Below are 18,483 nucleotides of genomic sequence, written 5' to 3' on the forward strand. Positions count from 1 at the left end.
TTCCTGCTCCAATACCACAGTTCTTTATTTTAATTATTTTTAAACAAGTGCAGAGAACACAATTCAGGATGCAATTTTGAGGCTCATTAAGCTGGTCCAGGCTGGGCTGCCACAGGCCATCCTTTTCCTTCCAGCTTTGTAGTAGTAACAATGAGCCAGTGCAGGAAACAGAACAGGCCAAAAAAACAAGTATGTTTTTTTCTCAGGTGTTTTTGGGTTGGTTTGTAGTTTGTTGTTGTGTTGGGTTTTTTTTTCCTGGGATTTTTTTCGCTGGGATTATTTTTTGGATGCTTCAAAATCCTTGCCATCATGCAAGGCACAGATGCAGAGACACAAATTCAGTCTGGCATGGAATTGCATACCAAGGCTGTGACCAACAACTTGCTAAAAATGGGGATATTTTGGGATGACCTTGTTACCAAAAGAAGGTAACTAGTCTTTAATTCACATGCCATTTCAAGTGCTTTACTTCCTCATTGCAGTCTTTTTATTAGATACTCTGGACAAATTGAAGTATGACTTAGTCAAACACTAGGCTGGATACAAGTTTATTTGCTTTGATACAGGTAAGATGTATCAACCTAAAAAAATAAAATAAAAAAAAAAATTAAAAGCCATAAGGCAGAAAACAATTTTCCAAACATCTGGAAGCTTTAAAACCTGAGGCACTAGAGATCCCAGCACACATTTCAATGAACAATCACGTGCCAGCAATTGAACATTTCACACTGGAGACTACTATACTGTGGATTTTTCTGTTTGTGGCATATAGCCCGACTCAGTCTCACTTACTTTACTAGAAATAATGTAGAAGGAACTTGGTTTAGTTGGGCAACATTTGTACATGACATCTTCTAGTCTGCTGTGGATTTAGTTACTTTAATTGCCTTTAAAATGCTCAAAACAGATGAAGACTCCACTATATATTAAGGAAGAAAGTGTAGCATTTGATTTTAGGGAGAGTTCATTTAATTGTACACTTAGTTAAGAGGCTGCAGGTAGGATCTGTATTATGGAAGTCAAGTAGCAAGTTATTCTACTGCATTACAATAATTACTTGCTTCATTCTTTGCATATTCATTCAACCTATCCTAGAAAATGATGCCTAAATTTTCCTTCTGAGGCCTTACTGAATCCTGCTTTGAGCCAGGGTATTTGGCATTTGCTTCTGTATCTCTTCATTTATTTTACAGAACATTGAAAATCAGACAAAGGGAGAATGTTCCAGTTTAGTCCAATGGGAGTAAATAACTTTGTTAAATTTATCATCTCTGGATGTCATAACAGTGAATCATCTGATATTTCCATATTGATTATTAAATTATTTAAACTCTTGCATATAAGAATTGTTCAGTGAATTCTCACTTTAAACGTACTCACCGTATGAGAAAGTTTTTGATCCATGATTGAATGCCTGGTCAAGGAAACATCAATGTGTAGGACCCAGGATTTTTTGCAGCCAAACCCAGTATTATGATAGGTACCACTCGGTAGCTGTGTGATTTCCTGGGACTGGTCAGTGGCAACACCACTTAAAATAATCCCACCGCAGGCTGTGATGAACGTTTGAGCTTTCAGTTGTGAAGCCATAGCCTTCATGACTTAAAATTGTAAGCCCTTGAATGTTTTTTGTTGTGGTCTTTTGGTTTTTTTCTCAGTGTTCATAGGCACACCAGTGAATGAGTTAATTCAGCCTCCTGAAAGGTTCAGCTGGTTTGATAAGACCGAGTTGCTTTCTCTAAGTTTAGATCAACACTAAACCACGATTCAGTTCAGTATGTCTTTCTGCATGGAAATGTGACCCAAAACTGAGGCTGGTAAAACTGCAGTCTTATATTGAAATCTTAACACTGAAATGTTAGAGAATGTCATGCAAAATCAAGCTGAAATTTCAACTACTACTTTTTAAAGTGTCCAAGTAAAATGTGCAAGCAGACTCCCGTGAAAAATGCTGTTTCTTGGCTTCAACCAAGGAAAAAAAAAAGAATGTGCTAAAATGAACAAACCCTCACCTTGTCTAAAGTAATATGTGTATTTAATGTAATCCAGTTGTTTTTGCATAAAAGCAGAGAAACAAACTTAAAATTCTGAAATTAAATTCAAAAAGTAACACAAAAAGCTAATACTTTTAATAAAAATATTACTGAAAAATTACTGTTGAACAAAGTACTTGGCCAGATTTCAGCCTGGTCTTTTAAAATTGAAAGCTTTTATTTAGAAAACAAAAATACTGAACACCAACGTTTCTTACTGGCCTTTCACAGGGTAGCAAAATAGGCATACTGCATGTATTAAGATTTTAAAAATAATTCTGTTGGCATTAGAAAGGATTCAGCATTTGCATAAACCCATGTTACAATTGGAACATTTAGTGCAGCTTTAATTTATGAATATTTGGATCAGTGTTTAATAGAATGTAGCCTCTTACTCTACTTTTGAAGAGCTAGAAATAGATAGCACAAAGAAGCTGAGTTTGTGTTTCTCCTTGCCGTCACGTCTTTCCCATAATTCCTGCAGTATTGTGAAAACTACAATTTAATTTCTGTCAGGAGTATTCCTGTAGGTCTGGAAGCTCATATGCACCATTGCACTTCAAATTAGCATAATTTGTTTTGCAGCAAATTCTGGTTAAAATAAAATTCCTTAGTGGAAAAAACTGTGTTTGACTTCTATGTGAAATAAACTATTTCAGACATTTCTGATATTTTTGTTGCCTCCTTTTGGCTTGGTTTAATAGTTCCCTTTTGGAGCACAGTTTTACAGAACTCTTTCTGCAGTTAGATTGATACAAGTAGAAGCGTGTCTATCTAGTTTAAATTGTAGGACTGAAGTTTTAATTTAAAACATAAAAAAGAAACTTTCTTAGACTGGAATACGTAATTTAGCAGTCTAATATGCTTGTATGTCTGTCTTTCATTATATTTTCCATGTGAGATTAGTATGTCAATTTACAAAACCGTTTCGATAATGGTCAACATTAAAGTCAATCATATAACTCATATACAGAACAAAATATTTTTGTTGTTGTTGTTGAAATGTTCAGTAGAACAATGTAGCAAGCTTCTGGTTAACCAAAAAAACAAAGTTTCTTCAGATAACAATGATACATCAAATAAATTTCTAAACTGTTGGAGACTCTTTGATGGAGTAGAAGTACTTAGAACAAAGCCAGGAAGAAACTACACAGTATTTTCTTCATAATTCCAGTTTTAAGCACAACAGGAAAAAAAAATTAAACATATTCCTTTTCTGTAGCTCAGTTTGTGCAGTAAGTAAGATTTTTATTTCCATGAAAATATTGCTACTTTTTAGCAAAAGAAATAAAACTAGGTCACATGCCACGGCAATGGAGCACATGTGATTGGCACTTTGATTCTGTGGTTTCACACTTGTGACTCTTTCTGTAATTTATGTGATGTGAAGAATGATCGCACGATTGGCTGAAAGGTTTTGATCAGAGTTATGGAACGCCTATGCAGGAGACTGGAAATTTTACTTCAGTGGAGTCATTATATAACCATAATTAGTATGAGAAGCTGGAAAAATCATGCAGATGTAGATGCTTTTGATCCAGAGCAGTTGTGCTTCCAAAGATAATGTTGCTTACAGTTATGCTACTCAGAATTGTCCTGTAAAGTATCAGAAAAGGAAAATGCAACTTACAGAAGTGTTTTATAGTTAAATTTGCACATGCTTACATTTGTTATTGTTGAAAACTCTTGAGAGTCAGAAAGTTAAAATACAATGAAAAAACGCTGCCACTTGTTGAAAAACACCTCTCTTCAGTTTGGAAAAGGTGTTAATTATTGGTCTAAAGTATTAGATTGTGTGTTTACCTTGATGTTTTTATTGCCTCTCATAGTGGAGTAAAAACTTCGAAGACTTATCTCTACCAATTAGGAGTTACCTGGTTAAGATTTCAGTGACCTTAGTTGGAACTGCTTGCTGGTTTTGAAAACAAATATTGTTCATTTACCCTTGATTTTATGATGTACTTATCTCTGTGTGTTCTACAGGACACGCTATTTCCATGCCCTTTCACTAGATAGATATACGTGTCATATGCCCTATTGAACTCAAGGGGTTAAGCTAGTAAAGTTACCTATCTCAACACATGAAAAGGAAGAATTAGCCACAGTTCCCTAGCTACTAGTGTAGCTTTCAACACCTTTTCTATGGTGTCTAGTATTGATAGGATATATAACTGTGAAAGGACGAGAAAATGCACTGAAGTGATCCAAGAAGTAAACTATCATCTTGACATGTTTTTTCTAGCTATTGAAAACCTTTCCATATTGCAACTCATTCTGACAGTGAAACTGTAGAATTCGTCTGATTTAAGTACCATCTGGTTATGCTCAAAGCTTTAAAGCTATTATCTCAGCATAAAATTTCAGCGTCCTATACTTTTTTCTTCGCCAAACTATCCATTTTTAAGCCACAAATATTTTTCCTGTCCTTTCAGATTTTATCTTAAAGTATATTTTAACAGTATTTAAATAGTTCTTAAACAATAACAATTTATCTTGATAGATGGCATGCTGTGTTTTTTCATTTTATTTTAATTAGCCATTGTGGAACCAAATTCCCTTTTGTTTTATTCCTTTGAATACTGTTTAATTATAGTTATCATGCCAAATATCTTAAAGGTTATTTTACCAATACAGTTTCATTTAACATAAGCCATGTGGAATCAATAGTCCTGTTTCCTAAAGTGAATGCTTGGAAAATCTTACATTCATATGTTAAGAGTACACATCCTTTCCTCATTAGTTGGAAAGTACAGGGATTTTGGCACAGGTTCTGTGTGGAAGCATTGTGCAGCTTTTATATGGATTTTGTTTTTAGCCTTTGATGACACTGTTTAGAATAGGAAGTATCTAATAAGTAAAGCATTTTGTCTAATGTGCTGCCAGTGTGTTTAATATATGCCTGGAGGTCTGAAACATTATCTTCTCCACTACAGTAATATGCATTTAATTCTCTGAAAGCAGAAGGTTGAACTTTTAAAAGGGACTCAAAGTACATTTTCAACTAAAATAATTTATAACACATGGGATAGGGGACCAGAGTAATGTACGGTTGGTTTTTATGGTTTAATCATGATCATGTTAATGCACACCAGTAGCTAATTAAAGAAAACTTTTATTGTTCATTTTAAATGGGTTATGTAAAGAGTAAGAGAATTGATAAAATACAGCCCAATGATAAATGTTACCATTACATTTGCTAACAGCAAGCTGATATTGCTGTTCTTGACATCTTTAACATTTTGGCCCATTTATTCCATAATAAAGCAACGAATCTTTTTAGAGTTGTTATACTGAGAGTCACTCCCTCTCATCTCCTTATTCCATTAGAGGAATACCTAAATGATTCCCAAGTTGATTACTAGGCTTATTTTCAGGTTAAGTTGGTTGGAAGGCTTGAAGCTTACTGAGCTGAAATTGATGCAAGAAGTTCCAGTGGTATTTCTGCACCTTTATTTTGTACCCCGTAGCTTATATAAAGCCGTCTTGCAAATCAATACTCACTCCTTCAAACGTTTTTAATATATGTGGTAAGAGCATACGTAAGTCAAAGTTTCATTGTGGAACCAGGTGGCATGGGAAACTGTAATAAGATATGGTGTCTTTCACCTTTTGGGCACTGGTTCATATTCCATACTACTGAGCAGCACTCCTGTTCAGTGACCTGCATGAATCGATTTGGGGTCCCAGTAAAGTTTCTGCAGTCAAATGTCCACATAACAGCAAACACAGCAGTTGGAACCTGTTAGCACCCTTGCAGTAGTCTTCACAGAGAAACTGGATGGAGCCAGAGCTGCTTTCTTACCTTCCTTGAGGTGCTTTACATAGACCAGCATATTTAATAAATAATTGTAAAAAGAGGCAGAAGAAGAGGATCTGTTCAGAAACCAGAAGTATTGTCCTTTCTCCCTCCTCTCAGTCATACACATGCAATGCTTTCCTCCCTGAAAGATTATCAGTGAATGACATTGTATTTTCAATCTCTGTAGCTGAGCATAACTTAAATGTCAGGTAGCTGTAGAAATTCCCGCACCATGGATGAGAGCAAGAGATGGTAGTACCCATAAGAGCATCATTCACTAGAGAACTGTGCCTTCTAGAAAGATTTTTCGTCAGACTGATTTGATGGCTGTAGAGCAATTAAAAATTGCTGGGTTTAGCAGCATATGCCCTCTACTTTGTTTCAGGCAGCATTTCAGTGAAATGGTATGGGAAGATTTTTTCACCCTTACATCCTCTCTGCCTTCTGCTTTGCCCTCAATACATGAGCAATAAAACCACCTCTGCCATTTTTTTACAGTGCAGTCAGTGCAGAATATGGGTGAAGCAATTTATAGTTTACCAGACAGAAAGGCTGAGGTGCAAATAGCCTAACTTTGTTAGGACATCGGGAGGCATCAGGATTGCTTGGCTCACAAGGTAGTAATTCATTAAAATGGTCTGTAGTTATTTTTACAGAGCCTGCGTTAAAAGTGGTATCACATTTACAGGTCAGTGATGTGAGTCTGCCATAGAAATTAGCTGCCAGGAATTCTGTTGGTTATTTGAAAAATATGTACATGAGTGAATCTGAAAAGACTGTAACCAGAGCTGGCAAAAACCTTTTCAAAGAAAATCTTAGCTAGTTAATGGTTCTGTTTTAGGATTTCCTATGTAATACTTCTTATCTAGTATGTTCTTTCCTTTAAGGAAAAGGAGAAGGAGTTTCTCCCTTCATTTCATAAAGCAGAATAAAAAGGAACCTTTAAAAAACTGCTTTCTTTAACTCCCTCGCAACCCAGTTTCTGCAGTATAAGTAAAATATATTAATACTACTGCATAAAGACCAAAATTAGAAGAAATTCCGTAGTTCACTGCCCTTCACTCCTATAGTTGCTGATGAAATTTGTAAGTACTTCTAATTCATTATTATATTTTTCAAGAGGAAGTTAAGGTATGGTTTTCGTAGTTTATATCTCCCTTTTCAAAGATTTGGTAGGGTGGAGATGATGAAATGAAACCATTGAACCATATCCTGGAACAAAGAAATGAAATCATTGAGTCAATGTGCAGTGGCAGCCAAAACAAACCCAACAAAATGTTGGACATCATCAGGATCGAGATTGAAAACAAGAGAGAAAGCATCATTTAACTGATTTATAAAACCATAGTGATCCCAATTCTCGAATACTGTGTACTCAAGAAGTGCATAGTGGAGTTAAAGAAGTAGAGAAGGAAAACTAAAATGATTAAAGGTGCTGGAGCAGCTTCTTTGTGAGAAGTCTGAAAAGACTGGGGTTTCCCTGTCTGGAGAGGAGAAGGCTATGATCAAGTTTTACTAAGTCATAGTAACAGTGATAAAGTTGAATGTGGACCTGAACTTTCAAATCATACTCTAAAAAAGATCAGGGAAATGCAATGATGCTTGTAGGAGATAGTTTAAACCAAAGAAAAAATGAATTGAAACTTCCTGCCCAGAAAGTTGTGGAGGCCAGACACTGTCAGCTTATTCAAAAAGGAAATGGACAAATTCATTGTCAAAAAAAGTCCAGAAATGGTTACTAAAATGACTGCACAGGCGTGTACCATTGGCGTCCCAAATGCAACAGCTGTGGATGCCTGGGGAGCAGGAGAGGAGCAGGTTGCAGGAAGTGGCCAGAGTCCATGGTCTCTTTCTACAGTATCCTCCTGGCGCTGTCAGAAACAGCATACTGGCTGGATGGGTCTTGAGTCTGACTGAGTTGGGTGTTTCTAATGTCAGCTCTTGTATAGAGCAGAGCAGAAACAATTATTCTGGGTGGCACAGATATATTAGTTATGCTGCAGAAGCTATACAAGGTGAATGCATGTATGAATCTGTAGTGTATACTCTGTCTGAATCAGAGGCGTTGACCATACATCATCATCATCAATATAAGGAGCTGGCCATACATGATCATCGTTTATTATTATTATTGTTTTTATTATTATTGTTAAATTTCTGCAGGGTTTTTTTCCAAATATTTTAGCATATGCTCACCATCTTTTCCTCATGGTTTTTGTAGGATTTCTACTTGTTTCATGGGTAGTATGGAAAGTGTTTTATACCTGAAGCCTTCCTTGTCTTGGATATCACTGTGTCTTGACCCGGTACTGTCAGGTCCCTGGACACAGCCTTGCAACTTTTTGTTTCACTTCTGCATTTCCTGTGAGAGAAGGAACATTCTTTTTTGGTTTTCAGTGGTGTATGTTTTCTTTCTGAAATACTTCTATATACAGTGATTTCTCATGTGAAACCCTGTGAATGTCAGAGCCAAGACCATATGTAGCCTTGGTAAGCTAAGAACTCAAACCCTGTAACAGAGCCAGTCTTTAGATAGCACTGACTTTTCCTTCAACTTTGGTGTTTTATAGAAGGCAGCTGTCACTTCCATGACTCTGAAGAAAAATATTTTTTCTACAACATAATATTTATACATTTCAGCTTACAGTTTCCATTTAGTCTTTTTGTGATTTTGCAGTTGATTATTACCTTCTATTTCATCTAATTACAGTAAAATATTTTAGTGCCAAAGAGGACTTTTTGAGCATCAATGCTCAATAATGGAATACAATTCTGACTAGGCTTTTTACTCACAATGCATTATTACACAGAGATACAGTTTTATATTAAAACATAAATTTCTTGTGGATTCTTTAAAGAAAGAGTTTAAATTAAAAAAAAAGAAAGTCACTTAAGCCTGGATATCGTTAATCCTTTTTTTCCTTCACATGTTTTTTGGCACTTCATCTGTTGTGAGTCATCATTTCATTGGAACAGACACCTGCTGTGTTTTCATGAGTGATTACTGTGTTAAAGTTAACTTGACAGATTTTTTTATTATAATTCTCCTTTGTGACATCATGTTTATATAGTGATTGTTTGCTGCCACTGAAATGGAAATAGTTGGGATATGAATATCTTAATATAATATTTTCCTTTTCAGGTTTCCAAACAAGAGCAGAAAAAAATGGATGTGCCTGATGGAGGAACAGTTGAGACTTCTTCCCGTTATAGCGGGGCACAGGACAGTGGAATTGGCAGTGACAGTGTTAAGATCAGAATCGTTCAGATTGAGCAGCACAGTGGTACCAGCCACCACCGCATTGCCCGTCCTTCCCACCAGTCTTCCATTGTGAAGAATCTTAATTTCATTCCGTTTGACATTTTTGTTACAGCAAGTCGAATCTCCTTGATGACTTACTCATGCACTGCCTTACCTAAATCAAAATCAGTACAAGATCAGAAAGATGGTGAGAAAATAAGCAAAAGCTCCTTGAACCTTCCAGAGGTGGGCTCAGGTGGCAGCCGTGACACCCAGAAGTCCAGTCAGCCATGCATTTCCTCTGTCACAGCAGACGATCTTTTGAGCGGTAACGTTCCCCTGTCTTCTGGGAGAAAAACAGGTCTTTTGTCACTGGAAAGTCTGCATGCTTCCACAAGATCGTCTGCTCGACAAGCCCTGGGTATAACTATTGTTCGGCAGCCTGGACGCAGGGGAACTGGGGACACAGAGCTACAGCCATTTCTCTACCTCGTTGTATCACAGCCCTCTGTACTCCTGAGCTGCCACCACAGAAAGCAAAAGGTAGAAATATCAGTGTTTGATGCTGGTCTTAAAGGAGTAGCCTCAGACTACAAGTGTACAGGTAAGAGCATTTAGCATTCACACCTGGTTGTAACTGCCAAGGTAATTGCATGTCTCGGAGTTACTAGAGTGGTGGAAAACAGCTGAGAGATAGAATGTCTTTGAAAATCAACCAGTATATATACATATTTTTAGGATTATACTCCACAGCTGAATCAGGTTAAGTGTGTAAAATGTTTGAAATTAATTAAGGCCTAACCTTTTAGCAACCAATTCTTCCTGTTTCTCAATATTATTTTCTCATTACCAGATTGCGATTACTCTAACTTCTCGATGTTTTCTTAGTAAGAGTTGTAAGCCAAGCTGATTTCATAAAAAGCATTTTTTATGACTGAATATCACAATATTTTCCTATACTAGTCTGCTGATAAAATTTAAAGGTAAACATTGTAGAAGCACCTGGTGTTTTGATCATAAACTGAAAGAAAAATATAGTGATCTTCCAAATATCATTTAGTGATGTCATGTATTTTAAGTTTTCATTCAGCTCAGTAAGAGGGGTTTGCAATAATTTATTTCTCTTAATGAATGGTACTTCCTTTTTTTTTTCAGATAAAAAGCTTATAATAAGACCTATCAGACTAACTGTTCAGTAGGAAAATACTCTGAAATTTTCTGTCTTATCTGTACTGCTGAAGAAATAAATCAGACAATTGCAATCCATTTGTCTAAATAAGAATTTAATAAGATGCATCATTACAGAGTGTTACCCAAAAAAAGTCTAAATGCAAGCAGAAAAGATGGGGATATTAAATTATTCACTGAAATGAGAGCTATAGGTAAAAAACATTGGAGTTTTTTTCTCTCACCAGAGTTCATACATCACACCAGTTGTGAAAAGTAGTATATGTTTGGGCACCTATACCGAATCTTTGCTGAATGAGATTGTATCCCTTGAAAATTGTTATTAAAATAATGTGCTTATGCAAAAGACTAAAAATGATAGTTTTAATAGATCTTAACTTTTTTCAGAAATCTGAGCTATAGTGGAACTTTTAAGTTACATTACTAGTAAACTGGGCAAAGTTCTATCTATTCTGCTCCTACATTTAACTTCTGAAGTTTCACCAACTTGATGTCTATGGGAGGAATTGTAGAAAATATAAGCTGTAATAAAATCTTCCTACAAATTGAAAGTGGATCAGAGAACACAGGAGCATGGAAAGAAGTTTAAGAAGTAAAGAGAGTAGGAACATACAGCCTGAGAGCTCCTTGGTCACCAACAGTTCAACTGACACCCAAAGAGGTCTTCTTGGAGGACCAAAGATTAGCCCTACATGGGTCTAACCCCTTTCTTCGGCTTTCTGTCGCCATGTCAGGCAAAGGTAGGAGTATGGAGGCAGGAGTCAGATATTATGTGAAGGCAGAAGTTCTGGTCTCATCCTGCTGTCTTTGTGGGTGGTAGTAAGTACCTTACTTGTGCATCAGGCAGAATCCTGTGTTTGCTATGGAATCATTAGGGCTCTTTTCCAAAGAGTATGAGAGGTGGTGGATGTCCAAGTTCTAGTGCCTAAAAACATGCTCCTAAATGTATTTAATAAGTTAATTAAACTAATCCACACTTGTAAGTCACACACTAATTCACACAGCAAAACAGGTAGTATAAAGTTTTTATTGCCTCTTGTTTGGGAAGACCTGCTGTGCTTGAAATTGCTTTATTACTGTTGTCATACCACTGTAGTAACATGTTAGTATTGAAAATTTCTATTTTTCATTTCTTTACGCATATTTGAGGGAAAATAGTTATGAACTATGTGTTATATCCGTGTGTTATTTATGTACGTACACACTATATTATGTATCATATAATACAGCACCAGGATCTTTGCATGACATTCTCTGCACTGCTGCAGTCTATTTCATCAATCATGCCAATTCTTCTTGAAGTTGTGACTTATTTGCTGACAGTTTTGTGTGAAGAGATGTATCATCCAAATGAAGAACAGTATAAAATTTATTTGAAACAAATAAGTTAGCTTTCTCTCCATCTGTACAATAGGCATGCACTATATTCCTGTATTTCTCTGTATATCAAGGAGTGGGGGGTGGGAAGAGGGTATAAATAGTGTGTAATTTACAGTGAATCTTGCTGAAGAATGTTTCTGGTTAGACTCTTTAGAAGACTGTTTTTCTTGTGTCTGTATTTATGCATGCAGCTGTCTCTCCATTATCTAGGGTAGGATGGGGAAGAGGATACAAGCTAAACATAAAAAAATATATTTTAACTGGATTATAAGAACTGATGAAACATGCTCACCCGTAAAAAAAGCCCCACATTTAAACAGTGGAACTAGGCGAGCAGGCCTGATGAGCACACTGTATGCGTTACATGACACGGTGGAGATAGGCAGCAGCACAGCAGCAGCTCAGAACGTCAAGCCCGTAACATAGCAAATTCATCACAACCTAGAAAGCTGAGACTTCTCTGGGCCCATGGAAGAATACTTGATGTTTGTTATGAAGTTTTATTGCTAGTCCTGTGGGGGTGGTTTCTCATTACTTATGCTAACATGGTTAAGCTTACATAGTTAACCTATGTACGTAGGTCACTCCAAAAGTAACGCCTCCTATTTATTTCCATGGAAACTACAACAGGCACAAAGATCACAACGACACTGTTTGATAGAGCAAATTCTCAGCTACAAAACACTTTTTCGACACAGTCACCACCACTGGCTGTGCATTTTCACCAGCGATGAACAAGAGCCTGCGTGCTCTGCTCATAACAATCTGCACCAGCGGAGGGGACCCACTGTCACCACTGCTGGAACACGGCACCCACCACCTCACTATGCTGACACCCACTGCTTGGTCTCCATAAACGCTCAGCAGCATCAATGAATGTCAGTGGGTGCCATTTTTTCTGTGTGGAGGAATTCAATGCTTTGCTTCGTACGGCCTTTCATCAGATGGCCCCTCTGCTGCCATCTTTCACATGACAACAAAATTTAACAGAACATTGTTGGGAAGGTTCAACCTCTACTGTCACACCACCAACATCCACCTCTGATGTCATGGGCCAACATAATGAACTAGGAGACATTGCTTTTGGAGTGGCCCTCATATGAATTACATAGATTAGATCTAAAACATGCTAATAAAAAGTGTACTGTTTCATATCATCTTTCTGTGTTTATATATACACACCATATACGCTGCATAAGAATATTTTAGGAATATTTTTGAAGCATTGGGGAAAATTGTTTTGAATCAATTCTGTAATTCTGAAGATTTGACTGGTGTTAGTTCAACAGCAGTAGATTAGGTCTTACCAAATACTGTGGTATAATTTCTCATACCTTTTCTAAAAGAAAAAATCTACAATTCTGGAAGAACTCTCAAATCTTGCAAGGCAGAAGCAAATATACAATTCTATTGTGAAATTATGAAGGTCTTACTTTTTGTTAGATCTGGAAAAAAACTTTAGGGTAAATAAAAGCTGGTAATAGTTTGGATCTAGTTATGTTTTCCATTCCTCACCTGCCATTAGTGTATTTCTAATACATTGTTCAGCTTTAAGTCAACAAAGAGAATTTAGAAATGCTTCTAACAGGTAGTTTGAGAGTCTGTTTTATGAAGCTTTTAATAAAATAGGGAAATTATCCTGTAAAACTGCACCAACATGGATTTTAAAGAGAATAGTAGTTAATACTGGGATGGTGACAAAATTAAGCTTACTGCCTTTTGATGGTTTACTGCTTTGAACATGTGTAGTATGTTTAATACTGTTACGAAGCCACATATATTTTATTCAGGACAAGGGATTAGTTCATATTTTTGAAAAATTTCAAGGTAATAGAACCTAAAATTCGAGATCTTGCACATAAAGCTATCACTCTTTTTTTTTCTTTTTTTTTTTTTTTTTTTTTTTTTTTTTTTTTTTTTTTTTTGAGAGAGAGAGAGATTGAGAGAGCAAGTATTGCACAGTGGCCAAAACACCAAACGTCATCCAAAGAACTTGGCTCCTCTGTCGCTAGCTGTGGGTTTTGCTTACTTCCTGAAGGATGAAAGAAATAAGAGCTTAAGAATAAAATAGGAGGAAATATGCTATTTAAATGTTAAGTATTTTTACTGTGTTAATTAGCTGTTAGTAGCAGCACGTATCCATCAAGCCAGTGTCTGTATGTGGGAGCATTTTCTTGCTTTGGAGCTGAAGACCTTATGGTTGTGCTTTCAATTTCTTTAATCCTTGTCTCCAACCAAGTCCACTGGCAAGTCAGTTTGTAGGAGGAGGAGACTTATTCGGTTATTAAAATGTTAACTTGATTTTATTATGGTTGTTTTAAAGTACTTCATTTGTGGTTTAAATTATTTTTTGAATGGCACAGCTTGATTGCTTGATTGCTACTGCCAGATATAGGAACTTCAAATCAAATTAATGGAATATTAACTACTTAATAAGTGCCATTAAAAAATACTAGTTGCTCCCCAAATTTACTTGTGATATTCTGTATAAATAGCCTGAAAGTTTCTATAAAACAACTTTTTTCTATTCAGTGCTCATCGTACATTTAACAAAAAGGCATCTGCTAACCGTTAGTTTTTGCAAACAGAGCATTGGCCTTTTCCACTTAAATAGAAGTGGGTACAATTGTTTTTAATGTAATCTCATAAGCCACTTTTATAAGGGTTTTTTTTTTTTAATCTCTATTTGCTTTGTTTCAGGTAATGTAATCCAGATACAAAATTGCCTCATTTCCTGAGCATTGCGCTCTGGGCATTCTTGGAAAATCTTTTTTCTATTTGTTTGTTTACTTTCAAAGAGGAGGTTGTGGTGCTTGGTTGTTTTAAGGGAGAGAAATGTCTCAGTAAATATCTGTTATGTGTGGAATTTCTTCAACTTCCACCAGCAACGCATTTGCAAAAAACAGGCATTGTGAGGCCATCCAGAATTACTGCTTTTTTTTTTTTTTTACACCCACGCCTCTTATGGCAGGGGGTCCGTGAAGAGCAGATGCAGTAGCTAAGACCACATGTAACCTCCGATCTAGTGGAAAGCCCGGGCTGCGTGGAGAGCGAAGCAGGCTGGCTCTGGCACAAAGTCTGATTCACGGCCCCTCTGTCAGCCTGTGCTTCCTATGAGACAGGGAGAATTTAAGACCGTTTCCTAGCACAGCATTGAGGGAGTTTTGCTGGAATGTCACCTGTTCCCCTCTGAGTATATTTAATGTCCATCTGCATCCATGGACTTGGTGTGGGTGCAGCCCGCCCCGCCCCCCCCCATCAAGAGAAGCTGGCCTGGAAATGAACATTCCTCAGGTTACTCTAAGTGCTCATTTTTGAACCTCCTGACACAGCACTTACGAGTACGCTAGCAGAAATGTTTTCCCCCTCATGTTCTTTAAATTCCAGTGGAAACCATTTTTAAAACAAGACCAAAAGTTCCATTTCAGAGTTTGAAATGCAGAGAGGATTGCAACATCACACTGGCTTTTAGAACTGACTGCAGGTCAAAATTCTTTTCATCCATTGACATGAAAGTGTGTTGCAGACCTCATGTGGTCTGTGTAAAGTTCCAGCGGAACAGGCCAAGCTGCCATCCTGCACGCACGCTCGGTAGCCCTGTCGCCTCCCTGGCGCTGTGGGGCTGCTCTGGGTTGCGAAGACCTGCCCCCTTAACGCCTCCCGTGGGCTATGCCCGCTGAGCTGCTCCGCTGCTTGGCTACAAACTGGAACAAAATCACGTTTTGGAGAATGAAAATCTTCAAGATGTGAAATTTCTCCTGCCTCCCTCCTTTCATTTCCCATGACTTCCCTTTCTCTTCAGAAGTTTGGTTTTTGCTGCCTGCTGTTAGTTAACGTGAGGGGATAGCAGGTGAGATAAAAAACTTGCAAATTCAAATCAAGTTTAGGAAGAAACTTCATAGACTGCAAAGTTTAGAGCTGAGGTTTGGACCTTAGCAAGACCAAAATGGGCTTTGGATGTTTGAGTGGATTCAGAAATAGCCAGAGATTATTTTTCCCTGAAGAAAAATCAGGGGAGAAAATGTGGCTCTGTTGAAGATCTCAGCTTCTCAGTCCTACAGATTTTAAATTACAGTCTCAGTTGTCAATCTGTGATAGTTGTCTCACCATTTTTCTTTTGCTGCCACAGACAAATTTTTCACATGCTGTAGAGAATAGAATTTCTGGCCGTCTTCACCACTTCTCACTTCTCAAGCCTTTTCTTTTCTTTCTCTTGGCTTGCTGTGGAGTAATTCTAGCCTCTCCTTTTACTTACATATGCATCCCCTGGGTTTTCTCCAGCATTTTCTTTATACAAATAACTGCAAATTTAAGTGTTGATTTTTGGGAGAATCATAGAAAATGGAAATGGAAATGACCTATTATAATACATTATTCAGACTAGTTCCCTGCTGATGCGTAATTGTTCCCTATTGTATATTATACAGTGTTCTGTCAAGTGTGTTTTTAAACATTCTAAACATTTCCATCATTTCCTTGAGGGAGAAGAGTCCTTTTTCTAACAACTTTCCCCATCAGGAATTCCTCCCTTTTTAGCCTAAATTTTCTCTTTTTCATTCAGGTGCTTCCTGGTGGTTCCCATGCCCTTGGCAAAGAAATTGTTTATTGATATTGTTTTATTCCTTTCCTGATCTTAGCCTATGAAAATGCATACGATGTGTTTTACCTTAGATCAAGATACACATATTTCAGTCTTTTGACCTTTAATATAAATTAATTTGTCTTACGCAAATATATTTTATAGCTCCAATTTGGAACACCCTTCACATTTTTGACATACATCAGCATAGGCAATTTTGAAACCTTTGGATTTTAGCTTTCTTCTCATTGTGTAAAACATTTATTGATCCCTATCTGGCATATTTGGATGTACAATCAAGTCTATTACCCAGGTTCAAATTAACCAAAAGTTCTTTGTGTGGCCCTTTGGGATTATTACCTCTGATGTCAATGTAATTCTCTGGAACTCTCTTGCTTCCAGAATTAGCTCAGTTTGAAAATAGCACAGTTAAACTTCAACAACAACAAACCCCACCCACCTCTCCCTTCCCCACCAAATAAAAACGAAAAACAAACCACACCACTCGAAATCAGTGAGGCCAGTTCTGGGTTAAAAGTAATAATTTTTGTTGGACTGAGGCTAATTTTGTGCACTGAGCTTCCATTGTGTTGTGCTGTGTTCCTAATCTAAATTCTGGAGTCCTTCTCATTATGCACGTATCCCAGTCCTGCAGTGCTCCAGCTAATGAATAGGTGACAGTGCTGCACTCCTTGGAGACATGACGGAGCAAAATGACCTCCTGAGACCCCCATGGTTCCTTTCTCTTTTTTTATTCTGTGCTTACATGCTGCAATTCCCAGTGCCCTGAGGGCAGTGTTCGTATAGCTAATGTATTATGTCACACAAGGATTTTCTGCTGTGTAAATTCTTTTCATCAGAGATGTTTTCATCTTTAAACAGCTACAACTTTAAAATTATTATTAGGTATTTCCTTACAGAAACACATCTTAGGATAATAGAAATACCTGTAAATGTGTTCTGCAAAATAAATGTTTGGCTGGATTTACTGGATTTTCTAGACTATCAACGGGCTTTTCAGGTTGCTATATATGTGATGATATCTTTCAGAAATGAGGCAGGGCATTTTGCAACATTTTGCCCCATATTGGTGCACCTAAATGTTTATACTAATACTTATGAATGAACAGTAACTCAGATCAATTTAATTGACTAAGTGATGTTCATTGCATGAGGTTTAGTAATTTTTACAATGCTTTACTCTATATATTCTGAAAAAAATTAGCATGTTGCTTATTTATGATGAGCTAGTAGCACAAAATAGTATATTATGGTATAGATCCAAGTCAGAGAAAACATTCTTGTTCAGAACAACTAGAAAACTATTTTAGAAAAGATGTGTATTTTGGTGGTAAGGATTTTTAAATTATTATTAATTTCAGTGTACTGAGCAAAATCCGGACACAGGAAACAAGATATTACCTGTAGAAAAGGGAGGGTGCCACACCATTCTGGGTAGTCTAATTGAAGGAAAGGGCTAAGAACCATAAAAGCGTAGAAATACACACAGAAAATACACGAATCTGTTGTATTCAGTGACAGCTCTTAAATAACTGTTAAGAGCTGCCTTTATAAATGTATAGCAGGAATAAAGGGATGGAAAGGCTGTAATGTATATGCCATGCAGTACAAATACTGCTGTAAAGTCATTGCCTGAAAATTGATCAAATAAAAACAGAAGAATGTGCTAACTTTTGATCTTTTCCATATAGATCTAAAGTCATGATCAATTGGTTTCAGTAGGTTCTTTGAAATCACATAAGGGTTCATATGTGCCAAGTTTTATATGAATCACATGATAAGGTCAAGAAATACAAATTCCAAAGCTGACTTTATATACCCAGTCTACATATGACTGTTACACCACAATACCATATGTTGACTATAATAGTGGGTATGTAAATAGTGTTCTTGAAAGGAATCCATTCAATAAAACTCAAATAAAGCTATTATAGCAGTTTTTAATTGACTGAAAATGAGAGAGAATGACATCCAAAAAATCTCCTTAAATGATATGCGGAAAATTAAGACAAGAATAGCACTTGGAGGAAATGAATTTTAATGTACTATTTTAATACTCTAGACTGATCCAAATCAAGGTGCTATGCAAGAATAGCTACTGATTAGCTATTGAGTGAAAGTCCAAAGAGAATGACGTACCCACATTGTCACTATGCTCTGTTCTTGAGATCTGGTAGCATTCTGGTCTTTTAGCCTTTATCATTTGTCTTTACGTTATTATTTTCTTTACCTGGCAATGAAG

The 18,483-nt window shown here is 36.8% G+C and overlaps 1 protein-coding gene across 1 annotated transcript in view; it reads left to right on the top strand.

Annotated features, from left to right (window-relative positions):
* The first annotated feature begins 7,530 nt into the window (after positions 1–7,530).
* Positions 7,531–18,483, top strand: part of LOC104489249 (vacuolar protein sorting-associated protein 13B-like) — a 117,898-nt gene continuing 106,945 nt past the window's right edge. Inside the window, exons 1-2 of the mRNA XM_010131392.1 lie at positions 7,531–7,689; positions 8,975–9,677. Coding sequence (XP_010129694.1) covers positions 7,531–7,689; positions 8,975–9,677 — 862 coding nt within the window. The remainder of the gene's footprint in view (positions 7,690–8,974; positions 9,678–18,483) is intronic.

This window comes from Buceros rhinoceros, unplaced genomic scaffold (genome assembly GCF_000710305.1).
Source record: "Buceros rhinoceros silvestris isolate BGI_N320 unplaced genomic scaffold, ASM71030v1 scaffold1192, whole genome shotgun sequence".
Taxonomy (NCBI): domain Eukaryota; kingdom Metazoa; phylum Chordata; class Aves; order Bucerotiformes; family Bucerotidae; genus Buceros; species Buceros rhinoceros.